Source organism: Puntigrus tetrazona, chromosome 8 (assembly GCF_018831695.1).
Source record: "Puntigrus tetrazona isolate hp1 chromosome 8, ASM1883169v1, whole genome shotgun sequence".
Taxonomy (NCBI): domain Eukaryota; kingdom Metazoa; phylum Chordata; class Actinopteri; order Cypriniformes; family Cyprinidae; genus Puntigrus; species Puntigrus tetrazona.
In genome coordinates this window covers 14,238,757-14,252,232 of record NC_056706.1, presented here as the reverse complement: position 1 = coordinate 14,252,232, position 13,476 = coordinate 14,238,757, and the positions used below count along the sequence as shown (strand labels likewise).

At 36.8% G+C, this 13,476-nt stretch overlaps 1 protein-coding gene across 5 annotated transcripts in view; it reads left to right on the top strand.

Annotated features, from left to right (window-relative positions):
* slc20a2 (solute carrier family 20 member 2) overlaps positions 1-13,476 on the top strand; it is a 33,689-nt gene that overhangs the window by 6,812 nt on the left and 13,401 nt on the right. For 3 of the 5 annotated variants that reach the window (XM_043247241.1, XM_043247238.1, XM_043247237.1), the window contains exons 2-6: positions 8,774-9,332; positions 9,708-9,848; positions 10,573-10,658; positions 11,982-12,078; positions 12,311-12,430. In XM_043247241.1, the coding sequence (XP_043103176.1) occupies positions 9,044-9,332; positions 9,708-9,848; positions 10,573-10,658; positions 11,982-12,078; positions 12,311-12,430 (733 nt within the window). In that variant the 5' untranslated portion in view covers positions 8,774-9,043. Of the gene's footprint in view, positions 1-4,857; positions 5,117-7,464; positions 7,683-8,773; positions 9,333-9,707; positions 9,849-10,572; positions 10,659-11,981; positions 12,079-12,310; positions 12,431-13,476 lie in introns of those variants that run through there. The other 2 variants (XM_043247240.1, XM_043247239.1) reach the window with 2 other exon arrangements.

Genomic DNA, 13,476 nt, shown 5'->3' with positions numbered 1-13,476 from the left:
TAAATAGCCAATATGTTAATAATTGGCATGCTAATAAGCAACTAGAATTTGTCTCTGTAGTAAAAAGACCCGTATAATATTTATTTGCTGACATTAACAGCTTATCAAGGTCAAAAACCTTTAGATATTAGTCTCCATTTATTATAGGCTTTTTTTTTTTTTTTTTTTACGGAATACAGAGGTTTAAGTAAAAATTTACAATAAAATTATACACACATAAGTATTACAAATTCTGAACAGTTTTTTCAAGCAAAATTGTTATATGGTTGTTTTAAAATGATTACGTACATCTGAATTGTGAAATTTAAATGTTTCCTCTTGCCATGAATATAGCCACTGTTGCTGACATGGTGTTAAATCATAATACACCGGCACAGGAAGGAAACCGCACTTATCAAAGCCATTTCATGGGGTCTTTAATGACAAATTAGTAGGTATATTAGTGGCACAAGGCCTTTTCATTGGCCTTTACTAACCAACCGCAGGTCTTAATTTGGACATTTATCACACTGCTAGCTGCGTGGTTGCATGACATTTAACAGCGTAACACCTAAGCTTTCCAAAGCGTTCAAGCTGGGAAACATGAATGGGAACCTCTAAAATAATATTTTCCATAAACCATCCACCAACCAGCACTTATTACTCGTGCCAGCACCACACAGACAGCAGAGTGCCCATCTAAAAATATCAAATTACTGCTTGGCACTCGAGGAGAAGTGGTGCGCACTCAAGAGGGTGTCTGTGTGCATTTTGTTCCTGTTCGTATTCCTGTGAGGGTGTTTTGTATGTATTACAGTTGATGATAGAATATGTGCATGGACAGCTGGTTGCTCTTTTCTCTGAACGGCCTCATGTGTCATGACTATTTCCAGCACCCTAGGGTCAGCTTAGGAAGTGAGCACCCTGCTATCAGCGCAAAAGCAGCTATTGGCAGACATCCGAAACCATCAGTGTCTGCGTGGGGTTGTAACATAGTGGAGCATCATTGTTGATTTTGAGCAAACGAACATCAGGGTGGTGAAACGTTGTACGATTTGATTTGTGATATTCGGATTAGTTTTAGAATTCTCTAAAGTTGCTTATTAGCATGCATATTACTAGAATTTTAGCCATTTATTAGTAAATAAGTACATGTAAATGCCTTATTTTGCGTGACTTTATTCTACATCCCTAATCCTACCCAATACCTACACTTAACAACTACCTTTCTAACTATTAATTAGCAAATTAGGAGTTAACTTTGACTTTTCCCCCCAGAAAATTGTGAACAAGTGTTCCCCATTCTGAAGTGTTAGCAGAATTTTCTTTTAAATTCAGGAGTGTTAAAATGTATTGTATGCCATTTCATTATTTATTTTACAGAAATAACTGGCCACCTCATCTTATTAATTAAACATAGTAATTTTTATTGAAATATTATTTATTTATATATTTTATTGTTTTTATTTTATTATATTCAGTTATTTTATTATTTTAAATGTTTCAAGATTGATACAGTTAAGTTGTCAGGATTTTTTATTGCATCGAAATGCATTAAAAAGAAAAAACTAAACAAAATCAAATGTATGAAATATATTTTTATATTTGGAGTCATGGCAGTTATAAAAGGCTGCTATTTAAGATTTTTTATTACATTTGTATTGGTATTGTTTAATGGATGTTCAGTGGCAGCACACATTAATTTCATGTTTGTTTTTTTGTTTTTATTTACATTAACTTGGCCATTTAAATCTCCAAGTTAATATTTAAACACTCTGTATAATCTATTTAAACACTGTTTAACTGTTATCAGATATCACAAATAATATATTTAATAATTCCCGATTTTACAGGGTGTACACAAGTTGCTTTTAGCATCGGCGATGACTGATTTTAGTTTTTATTTTATTTCCTGATTGTTTTTTTTAATGTATTATTTAGGCCAATATAAGATGGAAAAATATATATATATATATATATATATATATATATATATATATATATATATATATATATATATATATATATATATATATATATATCAGTATCAGTCAATTACAAAATAAATGCATCAATATTGACAAAAGAAACTGGCCAGTCATTTGTAATTTCACGTGATCTTACACAATGGACACTGTAAACATTGCAAACACACTGGCTATTATTCTGTGGTTTTTTAAGCCTTTCTTCAGATCAACAAAGGAAGAGATAGAGAAAGAGATGAGTTGTTTTATTGCATTCTGCGCGTGTCATTAGCTTGTTTACGGATTTCTATTTGCAGATCACCCATATATTATCTCCCATGATGCCCAAGACCACACAACATTGTTTTGAGTAGCTTGGTGCCACAGGAAAAGTTGATAAAAGGGTTGCGTTCTGAAACACTGCGCAATGTGCTGCCGGTGTTGCGGTTAGTCTGTGAGTCAGGACCGTGTAGATGTGAGAGCGACGAGTCCCAGAATTGCTTATGACAATGTCTGACAGCCTGTCATCCCCTTCTGACGACGCATGTTGGAGAGAGTGTTCCTATAACTGCAGCTATCACCTATAGCTACTGTCTCGGCAGTGGATGAATGATTGTTACTGGAGGTTCGGCTATTTTAAGGACGACCGGAGGGCGAGTGGATCAGCTCTGGGCTGCAGACATCCCTCAAGTGTCAGTGGCGTGGAGCAGTCTGTGATGTGCCGGAGAGGGTCAGTTGCTCTTCATGTTCTCTGGCTTTTGTTTTCGTCTGAGTGTTCAGAGCACGAGAGGTGGGCTGTGAAGGAGGGGGCACATGATAATGATATCATCATCCTGAAAGCACTGATTGTTCCAAACGCTGCAAGAAAAAGAGAGACTGGAAAACAAACACGAAAGGGGGGGGGCAGAGAAGGCTTCGGTAAAGTAAAGGCTTATTCATGCACGGCAGTCTTGAAAAAGAAACATCACATTCACAGCAAATTGTTTAACATAAGTTCATCAGCCGATGCATAAACTGAACTGGTCTGACAGACATTAGACGAACAGAAATGTACAAATTAGCTTCTGAACAAATTGTCAATATAAAAGAAATGCCAGGGAGTATTTTGTACGGACAGCAGCATCGTCATGAGCTAGATATGCCAGTTCTTGCTATGAGATGTTACTGTACTCTTCCAGGACATTTTTGGGGACAGGCATGCATGTAGATGATCAGCCGTCCTCCCAGTCTTCCTGTAGCACTGTCTAATGCATCTTACATTACCGACATCATAGTTTATTGCTTTGGCCACATCTGCAGTCCTTATGCCTCTCTGCAGCAAGACTATGGCTTTTTCATACAGCAGATCAGGAATCCTGGGCATCTTCTGGTGTTTTTTTCTGGTTAGGGCTCTTTAACGTATTAGAACTGATGTTTAAAGTCTGTTTAAACTTATACCATTAGTGTCTAAAAATGGATAGTTTACACAAGTGGAAATTCTAAAATGATTTACTCACCATTCATGTCTTTCCAAACCCACAAGATCTTTGTTCGTCTTTGGGATACAAATGAGGATATTTTTGGTGAAATCCGAGAGCTTTCTGACCCTGCGTAGACAACATGCCATCGACGCCTTGTTTACGTGCAGGGCAAAGCATGCACATATGTTGTGGTACTCTTCCCTTTAATGGTGGAAGATGTTAACCCTGGGTAGGGGATTTGTTATTAAGTCATTATTTTAGTTTTCTTTGCACACAAAAAGTAAAAATTGCTAAAATATCATAATTTGTTTGATCCAAGTCTTTTGGATCGACATGAGGGCAAGTAATTAATGGCAGAATGAAATGTTTTGGGTTATCTATCACTTTAAGGGCTTTTCTACGGTCGCATGTACATTTAATTAAAACAGCGTTTAAACCTTTTTTAATAAATACAAACAAATCTGTAAGGGTGTTTGAGTTTATAGCTATTTTTGCACATTTTATTTATAAAGAACCGATTAAGAATTCTGATTTTAAACTTTGATTTTAAAATTAGATACTTAAACTATATAAATATTTAAAAAATGTTTGGACCCAGTGAAAATGTTGACAAAAAAGTACAATTAAGTCAAGTCGGAAAAGCAGATAAATACTTTTTTTTTTTTTTTTTTTTTGTGATAAATTCTTATCCAATAATCCAAGTGTGAAAAGTCATGCAAAAATAATGCAAATTCATTGGTTGAGGGGCACTACATAATAAGATTATGAAACCAGATGCGATTTTATTGTTCACTGTGGACGAGATTACGATGAGACGCATTCATTCTTCAGTCATTCCTTTATAGCACAACAGCCACTGCAGGCACCCAGTTTGTTTGTTTTGCTCTTAATAAATAAATATATAAATATTATTTGAAATATGTACGTAATAGCATTGTTTTCGCCATACAAATTACACCCATACCCTTGACTTCGTTACATCTGTTGTGCCACAGGAGTTTTTATATCCCATAATATTGACATATTTTACAATATTTTGTTTGCCTGTTTCTCCTATGCTTTGAGGAGAGATAATTCAGTAGTGTTTTTATTTTTAATGTTCCTCTTCCGTTTGGTTCTGTTTGTTTATTTGATGCTACATTCCTTTAGAAAGACATAATGCAGATATAATGGAGCCAGCAGTCAGTGTATTCACTGAATGTCCTTGGTGTGACTGCATGCCTTTTCCTGACTGTTAGAAATGATTCACCCACCCCTCCTCTTTTCTCCCCACTCTGATTGGCTTGTTTTCCCCCGTCACTCCTTCTTCCCATGCCGCATTAGCCAATCAGATCCTCCGCTCCCGTTGAAGGCGCGTCTGATTGGCTTGCTGGCCCGTGATGCTGCTGCCTCACTTTAAGAAGCAGTCTAGACTGCAGTGACAGGTTTTTCAATGAGAATCGAGCTGCTGTTGTCCTGCAACATGTCTGACTTTCATCTGGCAATTCCTTATACTACATTTTACAGAACGTTGTGATCTTTTCTTTGTCCGAATCCATTCACCCGTCTCATAGCTCCTTTCTCGCTGTCATAAGTCAGCGCGTCAGCTGGGCATTTTCCCATCATTTCATTCACAATCCCTCACGTTTAATCTATCCATCTCCCATTTTTCCAATTATTTTCCGAGCCCACTTTACAAAAAAGAGGGAAAACTGAGCACTGCATAGCCCGAAGGTGAGTACACTTGATTAGAGTTTAGAGTGCTGCAGTCATTACAGATGCATTTTACTGCACTCTCTCTTTTCTTCTTGTGTCGTGTCGAATGCAACAGGTTCTGTATGTAACTCATCTATCGGACAGGACATGTCATTGTCAAGGGGCATGCTTTGTACAAACTTGCCAGAAAAAATAATATTATGATGCATAAAAGGACCCCACACATCTCTCTTCCTGTGTTTAGCGTCGATAGTAACAACTGAATGCTTTTATTATTCAGATTAGTTTGTATTATGATGATATTCTTCTCCCAGTGCTTGTTTTGTGCCTTTGGGGTTTATAGTGTTGAATATCCCATAGTGTCTTAACTTGAATTTTATGGAAATCTTTTTACTCCCACGTAACGCTATTAAATGTATAATGAACATTTGAGCCTAGAGGGTTTACTAGAGTTTTTACACCCTACAGTGTATGAAAAGCATCCTATGTTTTATGCTGCTGCTGTTGATGGGCCTTAAAGGGACGGTTCACCTAAAAATATAAATTCATGCCCACATCATTTACTCACGCTTAAGTTGTTTTTAAGTATGTATTGAAATGTAGCTGTGATTTCATTTAATTTTTTTTTGTTCCAAACTGGGTCACTTTCTCATATTCAAAACAAGGTCAAAACGAAACGATAATGCAGGTTATTGTTGATATCAGTGCAATCTCTTTGGATAAGGTGATTGTTTTCTTCTACCAGAAATCAGTTCAATGATAGTATGAAAAATGGGCTTTGACAAGAGCTGTCAGCAAATGAATCGCTGAAGCTGTTACACAGATTGCTAAAGAGCTGAAGGGCCAAAAACCAATAGACCTCGAATTTCCGAGAGCAGCAGAAGCGTCTAATTTCATCCAAATTGTCTCAGCTTATCGCCCCTGTCCTGATGTCACATGGCTCTAGCTGTATTTTGGCTTTGTATCATTTTTCCCAAAATGTGTCGTAACCATTATTAGTTCTCAAATGCAGACCTTTTAAAAACCATCTCAAAAGTGCTTTATTTCCTGAAAAACCAACAGGCATTGCTTGGATGTTCTAACCTCTCCTTGAGAGACGATGTGTTTCTCTGCGTGTTGTAAAACGTATACACTAAAGATCAAAAGTTTGGAGTTAGTTATTTTTTTTTTTGGTTTAATGGTTTTTGAAATACATTTCTTATGTCCACGAAGGCTGCATTGATTCAACAAAAATGAGAGCAAAATGATGATAATATAAGATTATTGCGTATTTCAGTATATTGTTTTCTATTTAAATTTAATTCATTTGTGATAATATGAATTTTCTTTTAGGATTATTTAATAAATGTTAAAAGAACATTTATTTCAAATACAAATGATTAATAACAATAGTAATCTTTACTGACATTTGACTCTTGTCGTTTTTGATTATTTTATTGCATCGTTGCTAAAAAAAAGCTATTTATATTCTTAACACCAAAAGTATATAATGTATGTGTACTCTGTATCAATTCCATATATAGGCACCCCTCCAGCTGGGATGCAATTGTGATTTTTAATGTAATTGCATGCATCATTGTTGGAGAGTACAGCCTGTGCTAGTAGGGCTGGTTGAGCTCTCCTGGGGCTGTATGTTGTACTTGTCACTCTCTTTACACAGGTACATCTCAGGTTATTTTTATTTATAGGTGAAGTATGCGATTTGCGCACCCAATTGAATTGCAAAAATAAGGACAGCTTCAGACGTTATGCCCTCCTTTCTGTCTTTTTAAACCAAAGGTGACTTAAAACATAGCTCTGACTACGCTACAGACTATCCTTTGTGACAGAGTCAACAACCATGTGATGTTTGATACATGAGGTATTGACATTCACGTGACTCTCGCACACAATCAGTACCTTGAGCATGTATTAGTCTGGCTTTCCCACTGTTTACATTTAATTCCCTTTAAACAACAGGCTTAGCGAAGTAGAAGAATGTGCCGTTGTCCCCCCCTCCGAGTTGACTTTTGTATCGCCGAGCAGTGATTTCCACCCTCTGCATTGCAGGTTTGGCCGTGCGGTGAGGAGGCTGTGTAATTTTACAGGTGATGGTTTTGACGTCACTATACTGTCGTATACTGTGTCTTTGTAATGCTTTAAAGTCCATTCAGTCGTCAGCTGTTGACTGATGCTCTAAATACCGTACTGTCCCCCCGTGGTGTGGGATCAGTCGTTCCGATAAACAGGACTGATCAGATTTCACCCGAGCACATAGTGGCCCATTTACAGACCTGCCGTTTTCCAGTGAATTTGACCCACTAAGATTCTTAGAGTGGGGAAAGCAGGAAGCAAGGAGGCTGTAAGCGGGTATTAGGGGCTGCGACTCTGCAGCATTGCACAGTGCAGCTGGAGCACGACTCGCTGTGCCGCTTCGGCTCAGTGGGAGACTCGAACCTGAAATCAAGCCAAGAAGCCGAGAGGAGGTGTGGAGCGGGAGTGATTGTTTTGTGGTCCTCACTGCGCTGTTACATTCTGTTATGGATGTGCATTGGGGTTGGTGGCGTTGTGCCCTTGGTGTCATAGTGTAAGGTGGCCAGTTCATGTAAGTGCACGTTTTTTTTTGTCTATTTTGTGTAATGCTATTTTGATGTTTTATTTCAAACCTTTTTTTTTTTTTTTTTTTTTAATCAAATTGTGCACTTGAATTAAATATAGCTTTTCATACTGTTTCAGTTGTAACATACAAACAAACGTCTATATCCCACCTCCTGTCTGAAAGTTGTTTGCTTTTCTGAGACTATCAATAATTTTATACAGTAACGTCATAATCTTCCCATAATCTGTTGAAATATTCATTTCATTGTAGTCAAACAAATTTGTGATTTATTAATCCTGTTACCACATGATTTTCCCCTCTTTTCCAAACAATGTAACATTCTTCTACTACAGTTTTATTTGGACTTTTGGTCATTTGTCCAGGTGTCGGGTTTTTCATATTCAAACTTCAGCCCTGTTACTTAATTTATTGTGCAGGGGAAAATATTAAACACATATTTTTTTAATAAATACTAACCAACTTTTATTTTCTAGCTAGAAAATGTTATTTTCCTGAGTGGCTAGTCTTCAACCCTTTTGCAATTTGTTTGGTTGTTTTTCTAATTTTGTGAATTCATTTGTTGTTGTTTTTATTAGGCCAAAGCACAGAAGCAGTGTTTTAAGCTGCTTTAGGGTGTGTCTTAAAAGTTGAGTTCTTCAGGTTTAGAATAACTGTTTTCTAAAGACCAAACACCACATTTTTGACCTTTTTTTTTTTTTTTTTTTTTTTTTCTCTTAAATTATGGAAAATCAGTACAAACTACAGTATATATTTTTCAACCCTGTTACTCCTGCTTCTTAATTTTTTTTTAATGTTGATTTTCTTTTTCACTTTTATTTTTAATGTTTATTACTAGAAAAAAAAAACACAGGATTTTCAGAAGGATAAGCACCTGTTTGTATTGACCATTTCAGTTTCTAGCTTCCCAATCCTGCTTTTTAATTGTTTTATTTTTTCAGCTTTAACGTTTCTTGTTGTCATCAACACCAGCCTTTCCAACCTTTCCACTTCCTATGGTCTTATAGACTACATTATGCAATCTATAAGAAAGGCTCGAATACTGTCTAATGATGTCCTTGTCCCTCTTGTTTTGACAGCTGAAGGCGTCTTTGTGGACAGGACACTTAGAGGGCCAAACAATGGAATGCTCTCTCCTGCCTACACTGCTCAGCACTCTACAGACTGAGGTTAAACGGCTTAGTTAGCAGTGTGCCTCTCCCCCAAGAACTCTTTTAGCCTGGGGAAAGTTGGGAGAAAAAAAAAAACGGGCGAAGGAGAATTTCCTTCATAGTACAGCACCTTACTCCAGTTCTTTGTAGTTGCTTGCTTGGGATTCATTTGGAAGCTTTGCGTGAACAAAAGCCAAGATGGATTTGGAATCGTACTTGTGGATGGTCGTGCTGGGCTTCATTATAGCCTTCATCCTGGCATTTTCAGTGGGGGCAAATGACGTTGCAAACTCGTTTGGCACGGCGGTCGGGTCAGGGGTGGTGACACTACGGCAGGCCTGCATCCTGGCTTCCATATTTGAGACCCTTGGATCCATGCTCCTCGGTGCCAAGGTCGGGGAAACCATTCGGAAGGGAATTATAGATGTCAGTTTATACAACGAGACGGTGCCGATACTGATGGCGGGAGAGGTCAGCGCCATGGTCGGTAAGTAACGGCTCATTTAAAGTTGAAACCTCAGTGTTTCATTTTGAAGACTAATGATGGAGAAGCTTAGCGAGGCATTTGTTTATTCTCTGTAGGTTCCCAGATTCTGGGAGTCGTGATCATTTGTTTTAGAGCGAGTCATCTTAGAGTCTGTTAGCTGAAGTTAAAATGTTAACTTTTAGAGTAAAAATTCTGAAAAAAAAACATTATGCAGTTGTTGTTGTGGTTTTTTATATTGCTAGGCTACATTGTAGTATTTTTATAGTATCCCATCTAGAGTCTGTATTGAAGACAGAAGGGAAGAGAACATATGGCTGAAATTCTTTCTTTTTTTTTTATTGCTCCACCTCCCACTCATATTCCTGTCTCTTTCAGGGTCTGCGGTTTGGCAGCTCATTGCCTCTTTTCTGAAGTTGCCCATTTCTGGAACTCATTGCATTGTGGGATCTACTATTGGCTTCTCTATGGTTGCTATTGGCACAAAAGGAGTGCAGTGGATGCAGTTAGTCAAAATTGGTAAGAAAAAAATCCATTATGCAATTCATTATTTATTTTATTGTGGTAGTTATTTGCACACCAGAAAATTGAAAAAAGTTTTTTTTTTTTTAAACGCTCTGAAGCTAAAGGTCAGCCTTTTACTGAATGTTCCTGTTGTCTAATTCATTTTTAATGTCCTGTGTCCTATTTAATGTTGCGCTACTTTTCAAACGTTTGGCAGCAGTAAGAAAGAAACAAATTATTTTATTCAGCAAGGATTCATTAAATGGATCAAAGGTCATAGCAACGCATGTATGTTGCAAAAGCCTTTTTTTAAAAAAAATTAACTATACTGCTCTTTTGGGCGATATATTCATCAAAAAATCCTGAAAAAATTATCAAAACTGTTAACCGTCAACACTGATAATACATTTTAATTACATTTTGAAATGCATTCAGACAGAACTTGATTACTTTAAATGTGAAAAATATTACCCAAAAATTTGTTTTTACTGTATGTTTAATCAAATAAATGCAGTCTTGGTGAGCAAAAGAAAAAAAACCTTCCAACCCCAAGCATTTGAATTTGTAGTGTATGTTTATGTATTGCTTCTCTCGAGTGACATTATCTCATTTTTGTTGTCGATCAACTTGTAACAGAGATGTGTAATTTATTTAACGTTGGCCTTTATGCCTCTAGCAGCATTATGCGTCATTATATTGGCACGCTATTGATTTAGTAATTGCTTTTTATTTGATGCAGTTGCCTCATGGTTCATCTCCCCTCTGCTGTCTGGTCTCATGTCTGGTCTGCTTTTCTTCATCATCAGATATTTCATTCTTAACAAGGTGAGTCATGGGTTGACTATTACACCTGTCTTTCATCACCTTACTTCAATGATCTCGCTTCAACAGATTTTGACATCAAAATGTGAGGAAAAAAAATATCGATGAAAGTGCGTTTTGATTTAGACATCCTATATAAACATTCAAGAGACATTCACCCTGTCCTTTAGTACGCCAGTCCATCACGGCCAGTCCTTTATAAGACCTCACATGTTCCCAGTATATTTATTTAACATGCATTCAGCTATTTCCATAACTGTGCCTCTGGCTGTTTATATTGCATGACAATAGCTCATCTGTGATGGCACAGCAACTGCTGTACAGTTGACAGCTATTCATCTTATAAATGTGTGCCTGGTGTAGACTCTACTTCTGTAAACACTTGAATATTTAAGCCTTAAAGAGTTAGGAACAGCAAAATGCATTCTTACCTGTGGCCACGTAAGCACTGACTGTGGTTTAAAGCAACAGATTCATCTTTTACTCCGTCAAAGCTGTGTTCTGCCTTCAGTGAATAACAGTAGGAGATGCTTGGCAGAATGTCCAACAGCTGTTTTTTGCATAATACAAGTAAAAGGCAAAATATACAGTAATGTTAAACAATAACAAAGTCATAACACGGTAACGAAAAACGCTACATTTTATGTCGCCTGAAGCCATATGATTGCTTTGTGCTTGAATATACAGAAATTAATCCAAAATAAAAGTTTGTGTTTACAAGATATAAGTGTGTGTACTGTGTATTGCATGTGTATTAAAGAAATATTTACATGCGTTTTGTTACGTGTGTTACATCGAATGATTTCTGTCTGCAGAGCTCTAAAATAGACACCTTTTTGTCATTTCGGCGCTTAACCCAGCTTTCACTTTGTGGAAAAAAAGCAGCTTGAACATTCTGCCTAATATCTCTTTGTGTTCCACAATTAAAACAGGGTTTGAATGAGATGATAATCTCATTCAAAAAAGATGATAATCATGGTTAACTGTCCCTTTAAGAGTATTTAAATCAGTGTTGTTACAGATAAAAGGAAATTAGAACTGTTCCCTTAGCAACTATTGGATTAAAATTACACTAGAATAAAAAATATTTTAAATACAAATTACAAATAAAATATTTAAAATATATTTAAAATATTAATAAATATTATAATTCTTATAATAAAATAAAATGCAATAAAACAAAATAACACTGCAAAATATTGCTTCTACATTTACTAAAGAATAACAGACTTTAATGGGTAAACAAAAGTAAATGTTACATTGGATCTGACATGTGCGAGACATACGATACAGTTTTAAGCTCCTTCTGTGTTCTGTATATTACAGGATGACCCTGTTCCTAATGGTCTCCGTGCTTTGCCCCTCTTCTATGCGTCAACCATCGGAATCAACACATTCTCCATCATGTACACTGGAGCTCCCTGTAAGACTATTTTGAATTGATAACACATTCAGACAAGAGATGTCCTTAATCAGACACGAATTTGTTTGTTGCCACTGAACAAGTTTCACTGAATAGGCTATGTTTACAACATTGTTTAAGATAGTTTCCACCTAAAATACCTGTTCTTTCATTTCAGTGAATTGTTTTTAAATCTCACGGTAAAGTGTATTTAATGCGTGTGGCCATGTCACGCTCTTTCTTTATTTTGCAGTACTGGGCTTGGAGATGCTCCCCGTCTGGGCTATTGCCCTCATTACCTTGGCTGGTGCTCTGGTATGTGCCGGTCTGGTCTGGATTTTTGTTTGCCCCTGGATGAGAAGGAAAATAGCAAGTACGTACTGTCCTTTTCCCTCCCGCAGACTTGTGACTTCAGGCGTTTTTGATGTCTCCGTTAGATCTCTGTATAGCGTTTTTTTTTTCCTCAGATTTACTGTTTCCAATTAGCTATCGATTATCTGAGGACAGTAATGATTGCTAAATACATTTTGCAGAAATTGTGTGATCCATGTTGTTTTTGCACTTGACATCTGGCCATTAAGTTAGATGTTATTTCTAATCTAGCTTTGGAAAAAATCAAAGATGTGACTCAGCATGAGGCATCTTCACCAGCTCAGGAGGGGAAGGATTTGCCTAACATCTGCTGCTCTGCTCTGCTGGGGCCCTCTGTAACGTAAAGACTATCATTCGCTGGCTCTGGCTTATGGGCCCATGTTGCGTTCGACTGACGCTGAGACAAATGAAAAGCAAATAAACTGAAGCTGTTTATTTGAGAACATCACGTTTTTTTCATTTATTTATTTTTTTTATTTTAGATGAGTCACACAGACCTTGTGCAGTCAATGCACCTTTCTCAGTGCAAGATTGGTTGCCCACATGTTTTGATTGAGAGAGAAGTGTCTTAATGAAATGAATCACTAATGAAATAAAATGTTAAAGCACTGCTTACACTCACGGATCAGCGCTTTAAATTGTTGCACGCTTTATTAAATTTGTGTTCAGATCAAGGGTCTGTTTCATAGTGCGGCTTCCCACGGGAGATGTTGTAGTTGTAGGAATCAGATTTATTTATTTATTTTGCTTTTAGGCAATTGAGAAGGGTCAGTTCTGTTAGCAAAGCTGAAACTAGAATTATAAATGTGAGGGACTAATTTAAAGTGCTTGTTGTTATTCATTATCACTGCTCGATTTAAAAAAAGCCAGTTGTAATCGTACTGATATCACAGTTTTTCACGCATGGATTATCCATGTTTATTAGTGATTACGTTTGCTTGATTATATTACTCTCACTGTAATCTTGTTAATGCTGCTTTTAATTTTCAGCTTTTCACCAGTTTCACAAAGCTTGCCTACTTCCCCTCATCTGCTCGGCAAATAATG